Genomic DNA, 27260 nt, shown 5'->3' with positions numbered 1-27260 from the left:
GAGGCTTTTCTCACTTCTTGTTCACCTCTGATATCCTGTCTCTGCTTTAGTACTTCGAGACCTTTTTGAAAATTGCTGCCAATGGAAAATGTAATTCCATAATAACTCCCTTCTCTCCAATTCCAGCTCCTCGGTCGTTGGGTCTAAATGTATCGGTGACCATTGAGGGCACATCAGCTATGTACAAACTTCCAATTGCCCCGCTCATTATGGGATCCCATCCTGTCGATAATAAAGGGTAAGAAAATCATTCAAGAAGAGCAGAGTTTGATTTTTCTCAGTGCTCAGGGATCTAATAGAGAGCTGTAAATGTCCTTCCTAATTGCTTAGCTTAAGTTATACATTCTATCATTAAGGAGAGTGGGGAGGAGGTTTTCTTGCATCCAGTTTCACTGTTAGGCTGGTTGATGTGCTTGCCTTATGTAATGCTCCAACATCTCAAGGTATGAAATGGCGTTTCCCTTATGTTCTTTCCCATGTGTGTTATCCTTACCCTTGTGGGAAACCAATAAAACATACTAGTCAACTTTTCTTGTAGGTGAATGAATGTTTTGCAATGATGGGGCCTGCAGTGTTTTTCTGATGGTCAGGATGAGGCTCTAGTTGATGTATTTGAAGCAAGTCAGCAGCATGCCATGCCTAGGTAACCTATCTGCCCCAGATATGAAAATGAACAGGATTGAAAGCAAGTTGTGACATTGCCTTTCTTTCTGGATTGTTTGCAGGACACCTTCATTCTCCTCCGTCACAAACGCCAATAGCGTGGACCTTCCAGCCTGTTTCTTCTTGAAATTCTCCCGTCCAATTCCCATCTCTAGAGGGTTTATCCAGAAGATTCAGAACTGCACAGGTAGGTTTAAAATCGGAGCCTGTAACTTGGAGTTGTGGCACATCAAGGCTCCTTTTTCATGCAACACCCTATTACTGATTTGACTGATCAAGTCTTTCAATTATAGAATACCTGTATAAATCTTCCCCTTATTGACTTGACCAGTCTCTCAAATATTGTCTTAATTGATTAATGTCCCATTTATGGCCTTACTTGTTCAGGCTGATGGCTGCAACTAACTAAACTTACAGAATTTTAATTGCGAACGTATTTCACCACTCATACGGTTACCCAAAGTTAGAATTCACAAGAGTAAGTGAGAGTAAGGTAACACAAATTACCAAAAGAATAGAAAATAGGTTGATGCCCCTTTCCAACGGAAAAGGCTTTGCAAGCTATAATGATTGATATAGTATTTATTCCATGTTTAGGTTTCCCCCGGAGTCTAAACATTTTCAGAAAGATTGGGCACTGCATAAAAGGAGAAATGCAGTATAATCTGGTAACTGCAGGCCATTCAGCATGACCTCGGTTGTGGAAAGAAACTTTCAAATAGGAAAGAATGGAAATATTACCTAAACACTTGTGCCACCGGATCAGCAGCAGAGTGAGTTAACCAGGGCAAAGACCTACTGGGGTCACTTAAATTGTGTGGAAATGGAATGCCAAATTCTGGGGAATTCAAAGGCACAGTACTGTGACATGTTCATTTGCAATGTTTCACTGTTTTGCCATTTATCATTTTGAGGCAAACTTTTCACCTCATCTGCATCAGTTTAACAACTGAAAGATAGAATTGGTAACCGAAAGGAGACAAGTTAACGCTTGCAAAGGATCTGCCACTGCTCAGCGCAAATATGGCACTTTATAAAAAAAAATGTCATCCATTTCAAGTTGTAGCAAAATGTTTTTGGTTTGAAATCTGCTAATTATACAGCAGATAGTGCATTACATGGCAAGTGCGGTAAATCCATAGTTCTCCTGCATTGGACCTTTCATAAGTTCATACACTTAATGTATTCCCTGACTTTAGGTTGGCACCCTCATTAGTAAATGTAAATATAGTAGAATATCAGTACAGTAGTTGACACCAAAACAAATAGAAAAACTTTCATAGACAAAAAATAAATCCTCCACCTCATTTTATGACATTAAGTCTAGCCAATTACATGAAGGCTAGAGGCTCAGATCTATTACTGCCTGGTATCTGGAAGCAAGGAATCCTGTGAGCTCTGACACCATGGCTGAAACTCTCCATTAAGCCATGTGAGGTGTGTGAAGCGAGGACGTTTTTTACAGATGACCTACACACAAAATGTACTCCATTGAAATCTGTTGGTAATGCCGATGCTGATAGACAAACAGATCAGGGCAGTAACAATTCACATATTAATCATCAAGACCCTGATTTGGAGGAACAATCTAGGTGCAGGACAGTTCAGAGACTCCAGCAATATCTGGAGTTTTTATGTCGGTGGACAGAACAACACTAAAGTTCAATTTATCAGTGGCCCCCTTGAAAAACAAGTTCTTTCTCTGTGACTTTAAGGAAAAAAATAAATGATTGTTAACAATTAATCCCAGTCCTTGATTACATCTGGTAAGAGGGCCCATCTTGCATGTACAGCCCCTCTACAGTTTCCACCCTAATCTGAAAACATGTAAAGAAATATAATGCGCCGAAATAATTCATCGTGTCCACTAACACTGATCAAGACAACTCTGTTACCTTAGCAGTGGCGCTAAGGAGCTCACAAAACCCAGAGAAACCATATGTTGTCCTGCCCTCAGGGGGTGCTGATTGGACACAGTGGGAAAAAGGAGCCGCAGGGTTTGCCGCAACAGCTGTGAAGATAGTCAATACATGATCCATTTTGTCACATTATGACAGGCTGGTATGGGTCTGTCACTCCTTATATTGCGAAACTCCCAGCTGACTACATAGATTTAATCAAATATATCTTACAAGAATGAGAAGCAGATTTGTTATACCCTCAGACACATCACTGAATGCTTCAAATACAACATGTCGTTAGATAGCTACAGAAGGCGTTTTAAGAAGGTCCGGCTATCTGCAGCATGACCTTTAGACAAGAGGTCCAGTCGGGCGTGCTAGAGATGCTATTCAACAGCAAGCATCTGGTTGACAAACATGTTAATGATTCTGTGAGAAAGTGGCTCTATTTATACTGGACCAGAGTAAGGTACAGTGTGTATAGAGTCCACAAACCCACGAGGTATAACAGAGGTTAAAGACAGGTGTGACCTTACCCTCTAAAGTGGTAGCTTGGTCGAGCAGTAAGGCAGAACCAGAGGACAGCGTAAAGCATTTGTTGTACACACACAGTCAGCAAAAGGTTTCACACACTCAAAGACTGAACTCCAGGCCAATTGTTTTTATATCAAAAGATATAGTAGTTTTATTTCTAGAACTAACAGGCATCCAAAATATACTGTTCTCAATATGAGAGGTCTCAGATTAGTACTTTGCAGAAAGGCAATAAACTTTGTAAAGACAATAGGTACAGGGGTTGCAGTAGGCAACACAATTCTACACACAATTTAGCATTGAACTCAATGGATTCCCTTATATAAACAAAGATGATTACTTTGTAGATTACTTTGGTAATTCCAGGACTGGCTCCTAGGTTCAGTCCTGGGCTCTAAGTTGGAAGCAGTTCAGCAAAAACGTTTTAGGTATTGTGGTGATTTTTCAGGAATAAAAGGCTATTTTAAAAGTTCACACTTAAAAACTTTTCAACAGAAATCTGGCAATGTTATCCAATGGGAGAAAATTCAGGTTGCTGGTAAAGTACGATCTCGTTACTTAGTAATCCAGTACTGGTCTCAAAACAGGTAAGTAATTACGTTTCAGTATTTCGTATGGTTTTTAAAGAATATTTCTAGTTTTCAAAAGTAGACAGAAGAAATTTCATAGAAAAGCAGACCATGGAATCCCATGGAGAAAATACAAGTTACTAGTAAACCCGCTAGGAATTACTTTTGCGTTTCAGCACTGGGCTACAAGGTACAGTACTGACGCCTCTCCTGATCACAGGTGAGTATTTCCGAATTCAGATGATTTTATATGAATATTTCAAGTTTTCAAAAGTAGACACTTAGAAGATTTTTCGAGTCAAACCAGTCAATGTTATTCAATGGAAGGTAAGTGAGTTACCGGTTTCCTGGTGAGTACTCAACTGGTGAAGTTGTAGTTCTGGGAATAGACTCGCGGGTCCCCCTGGGTTAGGTAGGTACAGTTGGTTCACCCTCAGCGGCTCAGGGGCGGCCGGGTGCAGAGGTAGTTAGGCCCAATTTTATCCAATGGGGGACGGGAAGGCCTCCGGTTGGTGGCTGCTGGCTAGCAGGCCACGCGGCTGTGGGAGCTGGGCTCCTGGTCACTTGCTCAGGGCAAAGCGGGAAGCAGGATAGGACAAAGTTGGCACAGCCAACGGTACTCGGGCGGCTGGGTGCAGGGGGCTTTTGAGCCGTCGGGCGCTCAATGTTATCCAATGAAAAACGTCAAAAGGGAACAAAGGCTGCAGACTCGGGGCGGAGACTCTCCAGTGGCGACCAGCACGTCGAGAGGCGCCGGGTGCAGGGGTGTCTTTGGGTGTCGGAAAAGCTTACCCTCAGCTGGTCGCGGTTGGGGGGGGGCCCTGGTTCTGAGTCTACAGGCGTCATCTGGTTCGTCGAGGAGGGTCTTTGGGCACTGGACTTCGGGTCCCAGTCGCCGGGGGGGCATCCTTGTGGTCTTGGATCACACTGGCACGGGCCAGGCTCGGCGGGTGCAGAGTGGGCTGGTCCGTAGTTTCCTGGCTGGCACCAGGGGGGATGTTGCAGCAGAGGCTCTGCTGATGGGAGTCCCAATCTTTAAGAGGGTCAAGGAAGGCAGGTCCTCTGGGTGTCCCAAGGTTGCTGTCCGCAGGAGTCTCCAGGATTTGGGCAGGAGCAGGTTCCAGGATCGACAGGCCGGTAGGGCTGGGGCCAAGTCAGTTGTCGTTGTCCTGTTGTTAGCAGCTGCGCGGCGGTTCTTCTTTTGCAGCGTGAATCTTTCTGGATTCACTATGCTCTGCATTATTCCGCGGTCTAGTGGTTAGGTCCAGCATTCCAGTCTTTTCTGTCTTTTTTTTTCTTTTTCTTTTGTAGCCCAGGTGGGCGTCGATGTCCCACCTTTTGGTGCACTTCCTGTGACGTCGGCACGCTTCCTGCGGAAGCTCCCACCTTTGGGCGCCATCTTCAGATTCTTTTTTCCGCCGTTGGGTCTGGATCGTTCCCCGAGGGGCTCCAGAGTTTTGGAGGAAAGAAGACGCAGAAAAGACAAATTTTGCACAGAAAAGATTGGGAAGACGACGAGGAACAACACCATCGAGCCGGGACGACGAAGAAGGAGAACTTCAACGTCCAACGGAGAATGCGCACACAGGGGGCCCCCTGAGCGCAAGAAATGGACAAGACACCTTTTAAATTCTGCTGTAACTGCCACCACAAATACGCGCAGAAGGACCAGCACCCGGTTTGTAACCTCTGCCTACCAGTTGACCACGAGAGCAAGGACTGCAACGCCTGCTCAGCCTTCACACCGAAGACCCTCCAGGTTAGAGAGCGACAGAGAAGAGCCAACTACAACATGCAAGACAAGGGGCAACCACCGTCCCTTCGAGACCTAGGGCTCTCGAGCGTCGAGGAGGACAACGTCGCCGGAGAAAACGACGACTACACGGTCGTAGAGACTGATAAGAAGACTTCTAAAGAGGTAGGAGAGTCAACGACCCCTAAAGACCTGACAGACCCTCTAAAGTCTGAGTCAGACTCTCGAACAACAGAGTCTGAGTCCTCGAAGGGAGCCCTGGCGCCGAAAGTCTAGACAGTCGCAGCTGCATCCAAGGACAAACAGCCCAACGGATCCTTCGAAAAGGACTCCCAGGTGGCAAAGACGACCAAAGGCCAAGGTTGTCGAAGAACGTCCCCGAAAGGGATCGATCGACTTCGAAAGGACCCGAATGTTGCTTCGGCATCGACAAAGGACCCAAAGGCCATTTCGACGTTGACGCATACGTCGAAGAGATCAGCCGAACCGTTCGACGCCGAACAGGCCGCCGAACTGGAGAGAAAGAAAAGACGGCTCGAGGCCGAAATGGATAACATCCTGCAAAGAAAGAAGGAGTTTGACGAAAAGATGAAGAGGTTTGTGATTCCGTCAAAGCCAAAGACGGTGATAGTTGAAGAGGAGGAGTACTTTGACGCTGAAGGGCCGCCGAAAAGTCCCGAGACCCAGGACCATCCAGAGGAAGAAGCCTTCTACTACGAGGAGTAGGGCGATGACGATCAGCGGACGACCCTCGGCTCGGCTACCTCTGGGACGCAGGACCTGGAGTGGCAGGACCTCAACACCGAAAACCCAGAAGAGGCCGTGGACACGTACCCTTCGAGGCCTTCGCCGCCAGATGACATTGGGGTCTATAATATGGTCATCAAGAACGCAGCAAAAGCCTTTGGAGTCTAGCTAGATGAGGAAAAACCAAAGGCAGACTTCCTCTTGGAGACCCTGCTCCCCACACAAACTAGGAGCCAGTACCTCCCCATGCTTGAGTGTCATGGCCCAGGGGAAAGAGGCGTTCAAGGAACCGGCAACATGCTGGTCCGTCACACCTAGGTCGGAGAAGAAATATAAACACTCCTCTAAGGATCCTCCCTACATCCGAGGATCAGTTACAGCGGACTCCATTATTGCGGCGACCACCAGGAAAAGGGCAAATGTGCCAACAACATCAGGGCCACCACTAGGCAAGGAGAGCAGGAGGATGGACCTAACTGGGAGAAAGATAGAAAGAAATGCTGTAATGCACTGGCGAATGGCAAACTCAAACGCCCTGCTGAACAGGCACCAGTACCAAATTCTGGACGAGATCGGACAGCTGATCAAGCACCTCCCAGATGAGTACCAACAAAGAGCTTCACACCTTGTGGAGGAGGGGAAAAATGTGGCAAATTCTTGCCTCAAACAGCCTTGGATGGAGCTGACACGTCCAGCAGACTGATGATGTTGGTAATCACGGAGACAAGGCAGGCCTGGCTCAGGATCTCAGGCTTCAAACCAGAGGTACAGCCAAAATAGAGAACAGAGAGGCAACAGGTAAATTACAGTGCACCAGCAAAGTTTTTTCAGGAAGAATGTTCATATGCGTTCACCAAATGTTCTTCCAATATTTCTATTGCAGTCTTCATACAATATCTTGAAAGCAATGACAGCCAACGCGTTTCGCCCAGATTGGGCTTCCTCATGGCAAATTGTTTGTAAACGCCAAAGGTGCAACAGTGAGGTACTCTACAGACAACGCACATGATTCTTTGGTGCAGAATTCAAGCTGTCTACAAGTTCTGAAGTCCACAAACTTCCTATTCACATAATGAATGTCAGTGTACACAAAGCATGAAGTAGACCTAGCGCAGAAATGTTATTTCGGATAGAACTCGCTTCAATATGTATAGTTGTCCTGCCGAGGTAAGTGATACGCTATTGCCGGGTGAAAACTATGATAGGTGTCCCTGGATCTGCACATCCCAATGAACAGGCAGCACAAACATCTACTGAGATTTATCATCAACGCAGATCACTACCAGTTCACAACCCTAGCATTCGGACTAAAATCCGCACCAAGGGTCTTCACCAAGTGCCTCGCAGCACCGGCAGCGCACCTAAGGAGTGAAGGGATCCATGTATACCCTTACCTGGAAGACTGACTAATAAAGGCAAGTTCACACAAGACATGCAAAGAACACGCACAGCGCGTAACAAGTACACTGATGGACCTGGGATTCTCCATTCACTGGGGGAAATCCTCAATGGAGCCACAGCAAGTAAAAATCTTCCTAGGAGCACAGATCAACACCATACAGAGCAAGGTGTTCCCCAGCGACAAGAGAACACTGGCCCTGAAGGAGACGCGGCTCTACCAGAAGGGGCGAGCTCTGAGAGTGAGGACAGCGAGCAAGGTCATGGGCATGATGGCCTCCTGCATACATCTGGTACCAAACGTACGGCTCCATTCCAGGAATGGCTGCAAGAACAATGGTCACAAGCTACAGGAAGTTGGGAAGATCTAGTGGTTGTAACACACGCAGTGCAGGAGGAGATGTTGAGAACATAACAGAAGGGACGCCTTTAACACCACCAACCCCAACGGTGACCATCACCACAGTAGCATCTCAGAAGGAAAGAGGAGCACACATGAGCAAGCTCAGGGTGTGGGGTCTGTGGACTCCAGCGGATGCAGTCAAAAACATCAACTACCTGGAACTAAAGACCGTTTTCCTCGCCCTGAAAGCCTTCCAGACAAAATTGTACAACCAGAGAGTGTTGATCCAGACAGACAACACAACGACGATGTTCTACATCAACAAGCAGGGAGAAACACAATCAACCCAGCTATCAAACCTAGCACAGGAGATATGGAGTTGGGCCATCCCACTCAAAATAGACCTGCTAGCCATACACCTACCAGGGAAGGACAATGTGGAAGTGGACTGGCTCAGCAGACAGACATCGGCATCCCACGAGTGGGAGCTCAATACACAGGAAACGCAAAGGCTATTCAGAAGGTGGGGAACACCGACAATAGACCTATTTGCAACACACCAGAATGCAAAATGCCGAGACAACTCATCCAGGCAACCAGGGGAATGATCCCTGGGAATGCCCTATGGTTAAGTTGGTCGAAAACATTTGCTTACACTTTTCCTCCGATACCACTGATACACAGAGTACTCAACAAGTGCAGAACCAGCAACATGACTCTGATCCCGGTGTAGTGTAGTTCCTATTTTCCCTATAGGCCCTGCGCATTGGAATAACATAAACACAAGTGTAGACGTAGGACTGAGGTCATCTAGGTCTCTACTAACTATGTTAGACTTAATTTAGGTTTGCGCCAGCTAGCTCAGAGGTCACTGGAAACTTTCTTGACTGAATAGGAAGGGATCAGCTTCCTTGGCTCAGACAAAAAGGGATTCAGCTTCCGACAACCGCATAAACATGACAACTTTGCTCCCTCAGAATAAGAGTCAATCTCTAGAGTTGTGTGAAACAATAGACAGCTATTTCACTCAGTCAGATGTGCATTCTTAGTTTCACCAGAGTGCAGAGAATAGAGAGACGGGCGTTATCAATAAAAGGTATTATTTATTGAGCAGTCTTCCTTCTCATGCAAGAGAAATCAATTGCCACAATTGCAATACGTAATGTAAAGTAAAGTACGTACAGTAAAAGGAGTATTATGAAATAATACTGTAAAAGCATTGATATGGTTTCTTAGCCATAAGACACTTTAAAATGGATAAAATATATATACATATATACATAGGCTAACGTGCTCAACTGGTGCTTCTAAAATACGCCTACCCCGGTGTACCTGACCTAAGCCTAATACCTGGGAACGAGTAAATAAGTAGCAGTTTAAGTTAAGTAGGTTTTTTGCCAAGAATCTGACTCAAGAATTCTCTCTAAGGGTTTAGTCAGCACTGTACCTTGGGAATAGAATGTAGGAGGTCTGGTATCTCTCTCTCAGGACTCGATATCCCAGTCACCCGCAAGGGTGACTGGGATATCGAGCGCGTCAAAGAGGAGGGGCAGCGTCCGTGGGCTCTTCGCGTCTGCTGGGCTCTCGGCAAGTAGATTAGCTGCTCTGAAACCACCACCGTGTGTTTGCTTAAGGCAACGTTGGTATATTTATACCTGAAAGGTGCCGAGTTTGACGTAAGGTTTGGACATAAGACGTCAATAAAGATGTCACTAAGAACTGGCTGTTCTTACAGTGCTCGCAGGAGTTCTATTACAAATCAAAACAAAGCTAACAGGGATTTCCCAGGTTGCTGGAGGTTTGGTGTGTTGAAAGAACTCGTTGTGCTTTCTAGGAATCTAAGGAAGTAGCTTTTGCCATGCCTTGGGTTGCAAGGGCGATTTATTGAAATATGGATCTGCTTATGCCATTATAGGGATATCTATTGATTATAGCCGTGTAAGGGCATAAAATGGTAGTATTGATTCAGGTTCCTAGATAAAAACACTACACCCACTCCACGATTTTAGATACTGTACGTTTTTAAGCAGTGTAATCATTCAAAAAAATGCATATATTTTTAGCTGAACGATTTGCGGAAATTACACATGAAATGTCTCTTAATTACAGAAAAGAAGGTCGAGACTATTTCATCACATATAAAGGAGATTACTTGTAAGTGTGCTAGAGGCTGAGGTAATAGTCTCTAGAATTACTAAAAATAGAAGCTCTGTTCTTTATGAATAGTCCTACTGTAAGCAGAGTACATGTGCCAAAAAAAGGTAAATATTTTGGAATTTTGGAAAAAATAATTTTGTTTCAGAGGAAAAAATAGTTCAAAATGTCTTCAGTAGCTTTTGTTTTTCAAAGCTGAAGGCCGAATTCAGAGTTCAGGGGAACGCTGTTTGCCGGATTGCTTATAAGTTATTCTTTTGGTTCAGGGGAGAACATTACTTCAGATAGATGCGCAGAAAAACAGTCTACAGCTGCAGGTGAAAGTTCGACCATGGTTGAAAAGGCTGTAACTGGGCAGTCGTGAGAATGATTGCTGTCATCGGTGTCGGGATCAGCAATGCTCACAGAAGGTCATACCTGGGTGATGTTGCTCTCATTTCTTGCTTCACTGCCACCACCTAATCGTAGTGGAGAAGTCTCAACGAATGCCGTCATCAGGATTGGTAACCGCTGGGGACAACACGATGCATGAGCCGTTACTGGACTAGCAAAGTATCGATATCCATTGGTACTGCTGATTGTAGTGTAAGACAGGTGTCCAACACGCATTCTTCTCCGCATAGCATACATCGAAGCACAGGTAAGATGCAGTTCTGCCATACAGGTCTGAACGAAAGCAACCAGGTCATATTCAGATCTCTTGGCCGGGCTAATCCAAGGACTTTAGTTATGCGGTCCCGGTAGCGTATTGCTAGGATCGTTTCTTCCATTGTTGCTGGAGTCATGTCTGCGTTTTGGCTTGCAATATCGGAGCAGAAGGGTCAAAAATAAGATTCCTGCTACGAGTCCCAAAAGTAGTGGTAGGCCGCCAAAGACCGAATGGACAAAATTGGGAAAGATGCCCAGGACTGCTTCGAAGGGTGTTAACAGTCCCGAAAAAATTGTCTTAAATACATGTGCGATACCACTGGCATCTGACATATTTAGGATTTGGCTTAGCAATACATCTGTTCATAGTTCGATGAACCCTGTAAATTTTGCTGACATTACTAAATCTGACATCATATTATTTATGCTTTCAAACTCCCAATCATCAGAGAATGTACTTGGTTTCACAAAGTCACTTAATGAAACCTTAAACTGGTGAGGATATTTCAAGAGTTCGACTGGACCATAAATTTCGTAATCCGTTTTGTCCCAAACTACCCCCCCCCCTGCCCCTCCCCCCATTTTCTCGATGTGAGATGACTTGTGTGGCTTTAGGACCAAGTTGATGTTCTGACTTGCTGTGTCCATTGTTGCTGTGTCCATTGTACTGTAATACATTTTCCTAAAATTAGAACTAAAATCAGGCAGAGTAGGAGTATTAGTACGCCTAATACAATCCAAAATTCAATCAATGGTGCATTCAGATACGCTTCTTTGAGTTGATGAAAGAGTTCTGTTGCCTTGTCTTTAAAACTTTTTGTTGCTGGTGTTACTTCAGGGTCGCTTTGATCTTCAGAAAAGTTATCGAAATTGATGAAGTAGCCAGATGCAGTTCTGTCAATTGTTGCTACTGCTTTTTCAATTTGTCTTTCATTAGCACAGTCTGGGGCTACATCGTTGTAGACTGGAGTTTCTTGATGAACTGTTTCAATTTGGGTTTCAAGAATCACAAGTTCCATGGCATTGTTGCATAGTCCTTTTGTATTCACTGCAGGTTTATAAAAATGTGATTAGTCTCTCAGTTTGAACCTCTTGGATTGTAGCAAATTTTGGATTTCTGCTATTTCTTGGGAGTCCACTGGGCCTACTACTACTACTTATTATTGGCCACATGATTGTGGTTTTACCAGGTCGATGGATATAACTCGGTTCTCCTTTTTACCAGCAAGGGGCGGTAGTACAACTGATCTCGTTCCGTTGACTGCTAAGACAGGTACTGCTTTTCTGTAAGAAGGCCCAAATTCCTTCTTCATCGCTATTTTCTCTCTGACCAGATCCCCAATCTTTGGAATCCAGACAGGTCTTGCTGGGACAGGTGGTGTATCTTCAGTGGTTGGTGGCTGTTGTTTTAACTTTATGTTGCTCAGGGCTTTTCTTGTTTCATTTAAGTCCTGTAAAACAGCCAAACGATCTTCGATGTCAAAGCATTTTTTTCTTATCTTCTACCACTAAATCCTGAATATACATTCTAGTTCCGAACAACAGTTCGTACGGGCTGAAACCTTTTAGAGAATTTCTTGGCAGATTGTTAAGACTACGTTGGACACTTGTTAAATGCTGGACCCACCCATCACCCGAACCTAGTACCTTTGCCGTTATAGATTGGTTTATGTCTCGTTTTTTTCTTTCCACAATCCCGTTTCCCTCAGGATGGAAGGGACAAGAGTACCGCAACCCAATGCCAATGCTGGTCATGGCCTCCTTATAAGCTCGAGAGCTAAAAGCAGGACCCTAGTCAGAATGAAGCATGGCAATTGCGTATGTGCCGATAAAGACTCGCAAATCTTTTATAATAGTTCTGGCGTCAGCATAGCGCTGGGGCCACATTTTTAAGTGAATATAGTCTTAAAAGGAATTAATAGGGCGCTGGATTTTATGTATAGATAGCCTCATGCTAACTACAGAAATGGCCATGGCAATACTCCGGTTGGCTCGTTACTGCGGTCTCTGTTGCAGTCTGGACAGCTTTTTGCAAATTTATAATGTTGCAGGCTCATCCCCGGCCACCAGTATTCTGATTATAATTCTGTCAGAGATTCCTTCATCTGTTTGTGCCTTGGACCTTCACCCATGTGTGCGTCTGCTATTAATAAGACTCTCCTGTTCATGTTTGGAATTACCCTATCCCCCACTCCAGGGATTCGAGCAAAAGGAACGGAGTTTGCGTCTATTACGTATGTATAATTGAGTGGATAGTTCACGGTTAGTGCTGCACAGTTGCCTTTTGAAGACTTTTTTACCGCCAGCATGGTTTACCCGTCTATGTATTTTTCTGAACGTTTTTTTGTGGCTACGGAAGCCGGTTGAGTTGCTTCCGCTGTGGCTGTATTAGCCAATGAATTCCCTGCAACGTGAACGCCATCACGTTGATGACTCACAGTGTGTATCACGTGAGTCTTTTGTAGTTCTTTCTGTAAAAGAACTAGCTGTTTCCAAAGCATTTTATGCTTGATTGTGGCACCTGTGTCATCTTTGTAATTGTTTTGAACCCAGTTCTGCAAATCATTATTGTAAGATTTGACTCAGAAATGAGAATTGCACACTATTAGTGTCGGGAATTCACGTTCTGCATTTTCAAGAGCCATCTTTAAAGATCTGATTTCAGCTCGCTGAGCTGAACAGTTTCTCAGTGATTCCGTTTTTGTTATTTTCAGTCTGAATTTACCGCAAAGCCAGCGACCTTTAAAATTGCGCATGCTGCATTGTAGGATTTATCATCTACATTGTAATGCTGTACAAATCGGTCTGTATAGATTATACAAGGGTACTGTTGGAGAGGCAGAATTTCGATTGGCAGAGGATATTCTTCTTCATATTTCAAATCATTCAGTTTTTTCATGTTCGGGACAAAGTATTATGTCACGTCTTCTGCAGCAAGAGAATTTTCCCACTGTGTCCATTTTGGATCCAGTGCCACCGTTTTTAGATTAGCTGGGCTGAATAATGCCTCAAAGGCTGATTCTGCTGTAAAAACAGTTATTATTTTGCCTTGGGCTAGGGCTCTTTCTTTTGTTATAGCCGTCTGAACCGCCTTCACAGTATTTTCTGTAAGACTGAATGTTTTTTCCGCTTTTGTGTACAAGTGTGATTTGTAAGCTATTGGTACCGTTTCTCCCTCATTAGAGGTCAGGTACGTGAATCCGCATCTTCCTGGGATGGCTCGGATTACAAGGTTGCGTGTATTGTCACGTGTTTCTAATTTTGTTTTAGCTAACATGTCTGTTTGCAGTGATCTCAAAATTTCTGTGTGTTTCTGAGTCCAATTTATTGGTTTGAAATCAGGTTTTATTAATTCGTAGAGAGGTCTAACTCTCTCCGCATAATTTAGAATGTAAGTTCTTCCGAAATTCAGGAAGCCTAGAATCGATTGTAAGTTCTTCAGCGTTTTTGGTGCTTGGAGTACAGCGCACTTCTCTAAGAAGTTGTCTGTTAGGCTTTTGCCTTCACTTGATAATTCATATCCTAAAAATAGGACAGTTAGATGGGCAATTCGTGACTTTTTAAAGTTGAATTTGTAACCCTCAGCTGCAAACCCAAGTATAATTGTGTTCACTCTTTTCAAGTGAGTATCCAAGTCGTCGTCTGTGAGATAGATGTCATCGACATAAGATAATGCCTCATCATCATACATTTGTAGTAACTCTGATACTCTTGCTGAGAATAATCCTGGGCTGTTCTTTAATCCCTATGGGAGTCGACAGAAATTTTCTGTTACCCCATTATTGAGAAAGCGGTTAAATACCTGCTTTCTGGTGCGATATTTTGACAAAAGAAGCCATTAGAAATGTCTAATGTTGTTTTGTATTTTGTGCGAACTATGTTATTCATTAGTGCCGCACTGTGCGAATTTTGTACAGCAAATGTTATGCAACATGAGTTAAGGTGTCTGTCGTCCAAGACTAGACGATATGAATCGTCTGGTTTGGAGACCGGAAACAAAGGATTGTTCATTTGAGAGGTGCATGTTTCAATCACCCCTTGGTATTCAAGTTGATCTAAGATCTCCCTGACCTGTTTTTTAGCTTCTTGCTTAATTGGGTACTGCCTTTGTGCAGTTGGTTGACTTTTTAACTGGGTTTTGTGAGGAGGAGAGTCCTCATCCCATCCTACATGATTCTTATATAATGCAGGTGCTTGAGCTACTGCCCATTTTCTGGCATATATGTATTTTCTATGTATTGGAATATGATTTGAGAAGGCAGGCATAATCATTTCTTCGCCATGTGGGCACTCCCTGACAAACTCTGGTGGCCAGTCTTTCTCTGCTAACATGATATCATAGCCTTTTGAGAGGTTATCCCAAAACAGACCCCTTACCTTCCTAGTCTTATCTCCTTCTATACGCAATGTTATTTTGTATATTTTATGAGATTCGCTAACTCTGGTATCTGCAGTTTCCACCTGAATGTATTCATTCGTGTCCACTGTCTCCAGAAGATTCATCAGGATCTTGCGAGCTATGTTGATTTCTGCTGCGCTGTCTAGCATTGTCTGTGCCCACTCTCCGTTTTTCAGCTGTGTCCTCAGTATCCTCGGCATGTTCGATTATTTTAATACTGGCTACCTTCTTTTTTGGAAATTGTAATTTTTTACTTTGAGCAGGTTCCTTGTCTTTGGACTTGACGTGCTCTTCCCTATGTTCTGACCGTCCTCTTCTTTCCGATTTCTGCGAAAAAGATCGAGAGGGACGTGAATCAATATCTTGATATCTATCAGGTTTTTTCAAATTATCCCTATTTCTAAGGTTGTATCTTTTTTCAGAGGGCTCCCTTTGGGGAGACTGGTGTTCTTTGCTCGGAGCTCTTTCTCTCCGCTGAGGAGACCTTCCTCTGGACTGGAAACCTTTTTCTTTGGGAGTGGATTGTTTATTTCCATCCCAGCTCTTTTTTGGAGTGTTTAGATTATTTTTAATAAATATCTTTTCAGGATTTTCAAGTAGTTGGGGTTTTACCGGTTTCCCACCCAAACTATCTCTACCTAGTTCTTCATAGGATTTCTCTATGATTCTGGCAAGTTCAATAGGTTGATCTGTTATATCTGTTTCTTTCAATTTTTGGCGGATCGCCACAGATGCTGCTTCTCCTTTTATGTTGGCTAATAATATAGCCGAGACCTGCTTGAAGTCTTTCAGTAATTTTATACCAAGAGTTACAGCAGGTTCTGGACCGTATTCAATCTGAATCTGTTTTAGCACATCTAGTATTACCGCCAGAGACGGAACACCATGTGTTTTTGTGTAAATGGAAGCAACGACTGTGCCCCAAGTGTCACAGTCCTCCAGATGTGGTGCGACCCCCATTGGAAGGCAGATAGTCAGAATTCTGTGTTTCTCAATAGGGGTAGTATTCGGGAATACTGCCTCTATTTGAGTTATTTTCTGTGCTAGCCAGAATGGAATTTATTCCCGTTTTGCGGGTGTTTTTCCCAGACATGATTGTATGTTTTGTGGTGTAATTTTATTTGTGTTTCCCTGATGAGGGTTCAGCTGTGGAATGTTAATAGCTGGTTGGACTGTTGCAGTCCGCATTACATATTGGACTAACTGTCTGTGAATTTTAATTAGTAATTTTAGCTGGACTAAAAGTTCCTTGTCTGACATTTTATCAATGTCAGGATGTGGTGTGTAGCTGGCTAGAGCCGGCCACGTTGCTCCTGGTCTACCTAGTGGACCGAGCCTGGTGATGTGATTATTATGTTTTAGGTCGCCTTTAAACCAGAGCAGGTGCTCTTGGTAATTTAGTGGGATTTCAATATCCTCGAAGGGAGTATATTCTTCCGGAGGTTCCTCTATTTTGTAATAGTGGAATTCGTGTGTTGTAGCGTTTGCCGCTGGAAAGTTTATCCATGAATAGAATACCTCTGTCTGCCGATATTCGTGTGCCTCTATCACGAAAATGACTGTACCATCTTGTGATGTCAGTCCGTTATCTATAAGTTTTAGAGTTATAGTTTCTCTTATGTTTGCCGGGATGATAATTGCACCCGGTTCATTAAACCCTGTAACATCGAAACCCTGTTGATTCGCATCTACTGCGGCTTCATCGGTTTCGTTGTTGTCGCCGTTATTTGACATTGTTTTAATGAAAGTTTGCAGAGCAGGTTTCCAAGGAAACAAAAGATTAGGTGCACAATATTTTGGAACACTGTGTCCTTCAACGTTGACTAAACCAAAAACTCTACATAGGAATCTCTTCCTACTAAGTTTCGGCGGATTTTAAACTTTCACCCACTCCAGACGTCTATTGGAGTATTTACGGGAGAAAGGGTCTGCGTGAAAAAGCACAACTGAGTTACTCTAACGTCTTGCGTTAGTTTTATCGCCTTACCAAACGTTGGGCGCCATGTAGTGTAGTTCCTATTTTTCCTAAAGGCCCTGCGCATTGGAATAACATAAACAGCAGTGTAGACGTAGGACTGAGGTCATCTAGGTCTCTATTGACTATGTTAGACTTAATTTAGGTTGGCGCCAGCTAGCTCAGAGGTCACTGAAAACTTTCTTGACTGAATAGGAAGGTATCAGCTTCCCTGGCTCAGACAAGAAGGGATTCAGCTTCCGACAACCGCATAAACATGACAACTTTGCTCCCTCAGAATAAGAGTCAATCTCTAGAGTCGCGTGAAACAATAGACAGCTATTTCACTCAGTCAGATGTGCATTCTTAGTTTCACCAGAGTGCAGAGAATAGAGAGACTGGCGTTTTCAATAAAAGGTATTATTTATTGAGCAGTCTTCCTTCTCATGCAGGAGAAATGAATTGCCACAATTGCAATACTTAATGTAGAGTAAAGTACGTACAGTAAAAATGGTATTATGAAATAATACTGTAAAAGCATTGATATGGTTTCTTAGCCATAAGACACTTTAAAATGGATAAAATATATATACATATATACATAGGCTAACGTGCTCAACAGGTGCTTCTAAAATACGCCTACCCCGGTGTACCTGACCTAAGCCTAATACGTGGGAAGGAGTAAGTAAGTAGCAGTTTAAGTTAAGTAGGTTTTTTGCCAAGAATCTGACTCAAGAATTCTCTCTAAGGGTTTAGTCAGCACTGTACCTTGGGAATAGAATGTAGGAGGTCTGGTATCTCTCTCTCAGGACTCGATATCCCAGTCACCCGCAAGGGTAGGCTGGAAACGCCGGAGCTGGATTTTCTCGGCAGGAGAAAAGACAGCGTCTTTCTCAGCGAGTCAAAGAGGAGGGGCAGCGTCCGTGGGCTCTTCGCGTTTGCTGGGCTCTCGGCAAGTAGATTAGCTGCTCTTCTCCGAAACCACCACCGTGTGTTTGCTTAAGGCAACTTTGGTATATTTATACCTGAAAGGTGCTGAGTTTGACGTAAGGTTTGGACATAAGACGTCAATAAAGATGTCACTAAGAACTGGCCGTTCTTACAGTGCTCGCAGGAGTTCTATTACAAATCAAAACAAAGCAAGCGGGGATTTCCCAGGTTGCTGGAGGTTTGGTGTGTTGAAAGCACTCGTTGTGCTTTCTAGAAATCTAAGGAAGTAGCATTTGCCATGCCTTGGGCTGCAAGGGGGATTTACTGAAATATGGATCTGCTTATTCCATTATAGGGAAATTGATTATAGCCGTGTAAGGGCATAAAATGGTAGTATTGATTCAGGTTCCTAGATAAAAACACTACACAGGTGGCACCCCAGTGGGCCAGGCAGACCTGGTACTCTCAGATTATGGAAATGGCACAGGGTGCACCCCACAAATTCGGGAAAAGGAAGGACTTACTCTCCATGCAAAACGGAGAAGTACTACACCCAGAGCCAGAGAGCCTCAGCCTAGCAGCATGGCTCCTGAAGACACAGAGTTTGCACACCTAAAGTTACCTGAGAGCACCCTACGGGTACTACGAGAGGCAAGGAGACCTAGCACACAAAGGTGCTATGTGGCAAAATGGAACAGGTTTACACAATGGTGCAGCAAGAAAAAGCTACACAAGAAGATGACAAGGGAATCAACAGTGCTAAGATATCTCACGCACCTGCTGAAGGCAAAACTAAGTTCATCCTCGCTAAGAGTACACCTAGCAGCGATAGTAGCCTACGCAAAAGGAGAAACAGGGAAGAGTTTCTTTACATCACAGATAGTAAAGAGATTCCTGGAAGGGGCAAAGAGGATCGCACCACCAAAGAGGATGCCACCACCAGCATGGAACCTTAATTTAGTCCTAACAGAGCTCCTGAAAGCGCCCTTTGAACCCATTCATAAGGCCTCCCTACAAATGCTGACAATGAAAACAGCCTTCTTGGTGGCGATCACCTCGTTGCGCAGGGTGAGCGAACTAAAGGCGCAAACGCTACAAGAACCCTACATCCAAATACACAATGATAGGGTGGTGATGAGAACTGACCCACACTTTATGCCAAAGGTGGTGTCAAGGTTCCACATCAACTAGACAGTACAAATACCAAGCTTCTTTCAGAAACCGGCCACAAGCGCAGAGAGGGCACTGCACACTCTGGACGCTAGAAGGGCAGTATTGCACTACATAGAAAGAACCAAGGAGCACAGGAAAACAAAGCAGTTCTTTGTGTCCTTCGCAAGCAGTTTCCTGGGTAGACCAGTACCAAAGGGACCATCGCACAATGGATCACACAAACTGTATAATTCTGCCACAGACAGGCAGACCAAGAACTAGCAGAAGGGGCACGGGCCCACTCTACCAGGAAAAAAAGTAGCTACGATAGCCTTCCTGGCTAACACACCCATTCAAGACATATGCCCCCTCGTCCTGGGCTTCAGTGCACACGTTCACTAAGCACTACTCTGTGGATATACAAATGAACAAGGAGGCACAAGTAGGACAGAAGGTGCTTCAACATATATTCAACAACCAAAGCTCATCTTCCAGCCAGCCGCCACAAACATAACAAACCGCTGCAAAGTCTATGCACAGCATAGTGAATCCAGAAAGATTCATGCTGCAAAACGAATAGTTTCTTATCTGTCGTAGTTTTGCAGCTTGAAGATCTTTCTGGATTCACTAGCGATCCCACCCACTTCCCCCAGAAAGATGAGGCTGGAGAAGCAGGTGGTAATACAAGGACAATACAGAAACAGACACCTTGAAGGAAAAACGTGAAAATTACTTACTTGGAAAGGAAATAGAGAACATTGCCAAAGGATTCGCAAACAACACAAAACAAGAAAAAAGAATCCGAAGATGGCGCCCAAAGGTGGGAGCTTCTGCAGGGAGCGTGCCGACGTCACAGGGAGTACACCAAAAGGTGGGACGTAGACGCCCACCTTGGCTACGAAAAAGAAAAGAAAAGACTACGATTCCGGACCCAACCACTAGACAGCGGAATAATGTGCAGCATAGTGAATCCAGAGAGATCTTCAAGCTGCAAAACTACACCGACAGGTAAGAAACTATTTGTTCTTCTTGATCTTCTTTCTTCTTTTGGTATCAGGATCCGAGGAAGGAAGGTTCAGGGAGCCCCTAAATACTGAATTTAGGGGCGTTACAGGTAGGGCAAGGGCAGGGACCAATAGGTCCCTGTCCTGGAGTGGGTCCACCTCCTAGCCTGCTCCTCTCCTGTGGGAGGGGGGCAGGAGCCTAGCTAGGATTGGGCAGGGCTCCCCATCTTCAAGATGTCCGGAGCCCGGGGTCGTGCTTCACCTCTTCTGCCCCACCTGAGGGGTGGGGTTGGCAGAGGCTGGCACACACCCCTTTCTGATGTAGTTTTTCCCGCTAGTATTCCTGCCAGAGTGGGGGTCAGAACTGGTGGGGGCCAGTTGCTGGGTACAGCAAATGGTCTGGAGAAGCTCACAAAGGCGGCATGCCTTTGAAGCTTCCCCCTGCTCATCCTGGGGGAGGAGACCTAGCACCTCGCCCAGGATGTGCATTGTTGCAGGCCCAGGAGAGCGGGGCTCTCCACTCAGGGGTCCAGCAACATGTCTACTGAGTGGCAGCCTCTGCAGCCACTCAGCCCAGACGCGAATTGTAGGTTAGGTTTTCAGAGGACATCTCTAAGATACCCTCGGGTGCATTTTACATTAAATCCCACACTGGCATCAGTGCAGGTTTAATGTGCTGAGAAGTTTGGTACCAAACTTATCAGTCTTCAGTGTAGCCATTATGGTGCTGTGGAGTTCGTAATGACAACTTCCCAGCACCATATACTCTTAATGGCATCACCCACTTACAGTGCCCAGGAATGGCCCTGGATACTGTAGGGGCACAGGGCTCATGCACCTGTGCCCACACCCCTGATCTCGCCTGGACAATGCCCCAGACTGAGGTGTAAAGTCCCCAGCAGGATGAAAGGAAAGGTCCGGGGTACCGAACAGGAGGCCTTTGTCCCCGAAGCCTGCCTCAGATACAAGGCAGCCTCACAGTCTCTGAGGGTGGAGGGGGTGGTGGCCCCTCTGAGACAAGAAGTAGAACCTGGCGGGGAGAGGAGTGCGGGCGCACAGACAATCTAAGCAGTTCAGGAGATGGCGTGAGAAGCTCGCTCCACCACAGTCCAGACTGTGGTCTGTGTCACAGATGTAACGCATTCATCAATCTGAAAGCGCGTAATTAGTTAACTAATAGGATATACCCTTCAAAAGGCAAGCTTTAGCATTTGATCCCTTTGGCAAAAACAACCAAATTCGAGCACTCATCAAACATTGATTTCAGAAGTATTGCAGCCCCTAAAACACGGCCAAAATCAGTTTTAAATCGATTAATCTGCGCTAACGTCAATGCAGTTGACAACAGCACTCTGAAGACATGCCATGTACAACGATGCATCCATGACGGTCGAGTTTTCACCTGTGTACCTTTCATGCTGATCACTACGCGATGCTAATGTTCCTTACAGCTTCAGGTAAATGTTCCTAACTAAACAAGTAGAAGCTGAAGCTGATTCCAAAAAGCCCTCGCAGAGCGAGCAGCACATGCGCGCTGCAACGCCAGGCGAGACCTAAAAACTAAACTGACACAGCAAGGTCATAGAGGGTGCTACAAGGCACACATGCCTAATCTTATTACAGGAGACTGCAATTTGGCTAAAGATTGTTCCAGCAATGAGCTTCCACAATTTTTTGTTCCTGCAGACAAGGTTGTTTTCTCAGAGTATACCTTCCTCTCAGTAATGGAGACGTCAGTCATGGGGCTGGCACCAGAAAAAATAAAAGGGCCCATCAGCAAGCAAGATTCAAGAGATACTGCTGCACCTGACTGCCCTTTTACAGTACATTTAACCCTCCTATTTGGAAAACGTTTCATTGTCCATGCTTTTTACGTCATCGTCCAAACCAATAGGGTATCAGACCCTTTCCGGGGCCGGGTGGCCCTAATCATCTGCAACTCCTTCATAGAGAATGCACACACGTGGAACAGATGCCTTTCCAGAAATTTCCTGATTCCCATGCAAAGTTCCCCTGGTCCTACAGAAACCAGGCTTGTAACCTCTGCCTTTCACCTGACCATGAAGTGCAAGGCCTGCTTAACCTTTTGTTAAAAAAAGACCCTTCCATACCACCGGGAGAGGCATTGTGCATATTAAAAGATGCAGCGGTATTCCTCCAAAAACGTTCACATCTTAGGAGAGCAAGTGCTACTCAGTGCCGAGGAGGGTAAAGATGCTGGCCCTTAGGGCATTCCACCCCTCATGAACCATCACCCAGCCACAGTGTGGCGGATGGTGACATTTTAAAATGGTGAGGTATAAACGTTGGACATGACTTTCATAAAGTGTGCGACTCGAGCAAGTCTAATGGACAAACCTGCGGTACAGGGAGGGTTCCTCTCCCAAGGAAAAAAATGAAAAAAGATTGGCAAATGGTGCATTTTACGGCAAATTAATTTAGTGATAAAGCAAGGCTTAGTCAGCAGTGGGAACGTATAGTCTTGAAATTTAAAATGTATTAAAAACTGCCCCATATCTTACTACATAAGATATTCAAAAGTTACTGTAATGTGCAAATTGTACAGCATGACATTTGAAGTGTATGCGTTACCAGTGTTGTGCACGTATGCAGCATCAACTTTAGAAAAAAATGCTCTAACCAGGCTTCAAGAAGCACCCAGAGCGGCTGGCTGCAACCAGTCATATAGAAATATGTGTAGACAGGTCTTTAAGTGGGATGAAAAAGTGGAGGCTTTCCATAAAGGAACATGTAAAATAAATGTCTGTGATTCCCATAGTGTGCCATCGGACCGGTATTTTGGTTTCTCTCTGAATTGCAATTGCAACCCGATACATAACACGACAACTGACATTCACGTGAAACCTGTCAGTATGACTTTCTTTGTCAATGGTTGTTAACGGTTAAAGATAAGAATAATAATAACTTTGAAATTGTAAAGCGCACAGCTACCTCCCAAGTGTTTTCCCGGCGCTGGGGGTCCTCGGAAAGATTAAGCGAGCTATTGCCCAGAGTCACATGGTGGTGGGCTGACCTGGCGCAGGGGATCGAACCGTGAACCCCGTGGTACGGAGTCAAGCACCCTGGCTGCTGCGCCACACCTCTTCCACTAGATAAATGAGTAACAACAATGATTTGTTATAAATGATTACCTTTAGAAATGTTTCAATTCTGAAATTGTGAGTCTGTGAATTAAATAGCATTGAGGCCTGTGGAAGGAGTTTTTGGCCTTCTGCTATGTGCGCTTTGTCAGATATGTATGCCCTTTTTCTCTGCATATCTCATCAATCTGCACATCTTCAACCACCTCTCTTTCCTCTTCAGCACTGGCTCTTTCCTGAATGCACTTCACCACTTCCAAACATACACTGCACTCACTCATAGGCACTTTGCTTTGGCTTCAGCCTTAATGCCAGCCCGCTCAATCAAAGCCTTCATAACCACCTGGCATGGCTCAGAGTACACACAGAAAAAATACAGATACTCAACAACATTACATAACTCTTGGGGAATGCTAGATTAAGTAAAACGTGAAATTAGAGAGGAACTAAATCACTGACATGCATTGCCTTAAAATGTTTCATATTCATTGTTTGTAAAGCAATCCATGTATCTGAAAGAAACACGTTAGTGTTAGATTCCTTACCTTAGAATATCCCCAGGCGTCAGTCTGGATCCGGAAACTTTTGCGTAGCAGTACCCTTGCGCGTCGGTAGGCGTCGTCTGCAGGCGTCGTCTGCAGGCGTCCCCTGCGGCTCCGCGTCCGTCGTCGGCGTCGTGCGCCGTGATGACGTCGCTGGAGTACATAGACGCCGCCTCCGCGCGCTGACGTCAGTTCTTCTTTTTTCCGCGCCAGTGGACGCAGATCTGAAGAGCGGTACCCGGTCTTTTGACCAAGTTTATTACAACTTATATCTATCTTTTGTGCCTGCTAGGATGCCCGGTTTCAAAAACTGTGACGGTTGTGACCGCACGATGTCGGTCACGGACCATCACCGACTCTGTCTCCGGTGCCTGGGCCCCGACCACGACGTCGACTCCTGTGTCGATTGCCGGGCTCTGACTAACAAAGCTAGGCGGGAGCGGTCCCGCAAGCTACTCGAGCTCCGGGTGTCGGCCCCACGTCGAGAACGGTCTCGGTCCGGCCGGAGGTCCAGGGAGCGTTCGAGGGAGCGGTCGCGGAGCCGCGCCGGGCGCTCCGGAAGTCGACATCACTCGTCAAGTTCGTCAGGTAAGAAACACAAGAAGTCGGGGCGTCGTCATCGTACCCCCGACACTCGCGCGATGCGGCCGGGGGTTCGGGTGACCCCGACCCTACGACTCCGCAGGAGTTGCCGGCGCGGCCTGCCCCATACCCTCAGGTCCCTGGGCAAGGTGCGACGCCTGAGGAGATAGAGGCGTTCCTCATGGCCATGAGGGCCCTGTCTCCTCCGGAGGGTTCCACGGCGCCTACGGGCCCAGTGAACCCGTCCGGGGGCCCTAGCGGTTCAGCTGACCCTGCCTCGACGCCGTCGGGTGCTCCGGCCCCGGCGCCGCCGACGGCGTCGATCCCGGCGCCGCTAGGGCCTTCAGGGTCGACGCCGGATGGACGTCCAACCACTCCGGCGCCGATTCCATCGGGGTTGCCCCCGACGCCGTCCCCGCGCGACGCCGGTTCCTCTGTGCCGGCTTCGGGCGGCACCGGGGCTCCGGCGCCGGCTCCGGGCGGTGCCGTCCCCATACCCTCACCGAATCCGGACGCGGAGTCGGACCGGCGTCGCTCGACGCCGATGGGGCCTGTCGACCCCGTGGAGCCGGTCTACATGGTTGACACCGACTATGGTGATGATGTGGAGTACGGTGAGGGCTGGGAGGGGTCTGAGGACCCTCTGTCACGTGAGTGCCAGTATGACATGGACTGGACAGGTGATTTGGGGGACGCCAGTGGTTTGGATGACTCTCCTAACCCTGGTTTTGTCTCTCCTCCTTCCGTGGCATCGGAGGAGGGAGCTGCTTATTCAGTGGTGTTGATGAGGGCTGCCAAGGCCTTAAACCTTGAGCTCCCCGTCGCGGCCGTGAGGCCTAACATCCTCACTGAGGTCTTCAAACCGCGGTCATGCCCACAGGAGCCTCTGCTGCTGTTTAACGAAGCCTTATCAGACGTTCTGTTGGGCACGTGGTCCAGGCCCTCTTCAGGTGCGCCTGTTGATCGGAACGTGGCCAGACGCCACCGTCCTTGTCCGGACGACCCCAAGTTCCTGTCCACCCACCCCACCCCTGAGAGTCTGGTGATCCAGGCCTCTACCTCCCAGTCCGCATTCCTGTCGGCCCCGCCCGACCGGGAATCCAAGAGGTATGACCAGTATGGCAAGAAGGTCTTCTCGTCCCTGAGTTTAGGACTGCGGTCTTGCAACACCGCTTGCCTCTTGGGCCGCTACACCCACTCTGTGTGGGATACGGTCGCGGAACTGCTGCCAGAATGCCCCATGGAGGTGCGGGCAAAACTCGGCAAAGCTGTAGCTGAGGGCCGAGATGCAGCTAGATATTCTATTCGATGTGGTCTTGATACGACCGACTCGCTAGGCAGAGCGATGTCCACGACGGTGGCGATTCGTCGCCATGCCTGGTTGAGATCCGCCAACTTTTCGGCAGATGTCCAGAATACTTTGATGGACATGCCGTTCGATGGCTGTCACCTGTTTGGTGACAAGACGGACCACGCGCTGGAACGCTTCAAGGACTCCGGGGTCACAGCAAAGTCCTTAGGTCTCTCGACCCAGCGCCAGCAAACGGGTTCGTTTCGCTCCTTTCGTGGCCACGGCAGGGGCGTCCCCACACGTGCTGCCAGCCACGCACCGCAGCAATCATTTCAACGCGGTGGCGGCCGTGGAAACCGCCGTGGGGGGCGGTCGGGGTCAACGGCGGGGTCAGGCCACCCCCCCCCCCCCCCCCCCCCCCCCCCCGCAGCATCTGCCTCAAAATCCTCCTAGTCCGTGCTTTCAGGCCCACGTGACGCCAGTGGGTGGCAGGGTTCGCCATCACCACGCCCGCTGGTGCACGATCACATCGGACAGGTGGGTGCTGCAAATCGTCCGAAGGGGCTACTCCCTCCCCTTCGAGACAACTCCTCCAGCCATGCCACCGCAGAACCACCGTGTGTCGGGGGACCACTTGCAACTTCTGCAGGAGGAAGTTACGGCCCTCTTGGCCAAGGGGGCCATCGAGCGCGTTCCTGGGCCAGAAGTAGGACGTGGTTGTTATTCCCACTACTTTCTGGTACCCAAGAAGGACAAAGGGGGCCTACGTCCTATCTTGGATCTCAGGAACGTCAACGGCTTCCTCCGGAAGGAGAAGTTCAAGATGTTGACTTTGGCTCAGGTCTTGGCTGCTCTAGACCCGCAAGACTGGATGGTAGCGTTGGACTTGCAGGATGCGTATTTTCACATCCCTGTCCTGCCGGCCCACCGGCGTTACCTGCGGTTCACGGTAGGCCAGGAGCACTTTCAGTTTATCGTGCTCCCCTTCGGCCTTGCCAGCGCCCCACGGGTGTTCACAAAGGTGTTGGCGGTGGTCGCAGCCCATCTGCGCAGGTTAGGGGTTTCAGTCTTCCCCTACCTAGACGACTGGTTGTTGAAGGCGGGCTCGCCCCAGACAGTCGTCCACCACCTCCAGATGACGGCAGATCTCTTGCACGGCTTGGGGTTCTCCATCAATGTGCCGAAATCACACCTGTGTCCCTCTCAAAAGCTCCTTTTCATCGGAGCGGTTCTGGACTCGGCGCAGTTCCGGGTTTATCCTCCGGAACGGCGGGTCCGGGATATTCAGGCTTTGATTCCCATCTTTCAGCCGCTATCCCGGGTTTCGGTCAGGTTGACGCTGCGGCTGCTGGGGCTGATGGCTTCCTGCATCCTTCTGGTGCATCACGCCCGGTGGCGGATGCGGGCTCTGCAGTGGGACCTGAAGTTTCAGTGGGCCCAGCATCAGGGCAACTTGTCCGACCACGTCTTGATCTCGGAGGGCACTGCGAGACAATTGCAGTGGTGGCTTACGGACCGCGATTGGGTCAGAGGCAGATCCCTCTCCCTTCCCCAACCGGAGCACGTTGTCGTGACGGACGCGTCCCTCCAGGGCT

General features: G+C 46.9%; 1 protein-coding gene across 2 annotated transcripts in view; it reads left to right on the top strand.

The window, feature by feature from the left end:
* MED1 (mediator complex subunit 1) overlaps nucleotides 1-27260 on the top strand; it is a 459486-nt gene that overhangs the window by 208731 nt on the left and 223495 nt on the right. For both annotated transcript variants that reach the window (XM_086924345.1, XM_086924344.1), the window contains 2 exons: nucleotides 127-238; nucleotides 726-850. In XM_086924345.1, the coding sequence (XP_086780471.1) occupies nucleotides 127-238; nucleotides 726-850 (237 nt within the window). The remainder of the gene's footprint in view (nucleotides 1-126; nucleotides 239-725; nucleotides 851-27260) is intronic.

Source organism: Lissotriton vulgaris, chromosome 5 (assembly GCF_964263255.1).
Source record: "Lissotriton vulgaris chromosome 5, aLisVul1.2, whole genome shotgun sequence".
In the NCBI taxonomy this organism is placed as follows: domain Eukaryota; kingdom Metazoa; phylum Chordata; class Amphibia; order Caudata; family Salamandridae; genus Lissotriton; species Lissotriton vulgaris.
The sequence above is the reverse complement of the archived record's forward strand: the minus strand, read 5'-3'. Positions and strand labels throughout refer to the sequence as shown.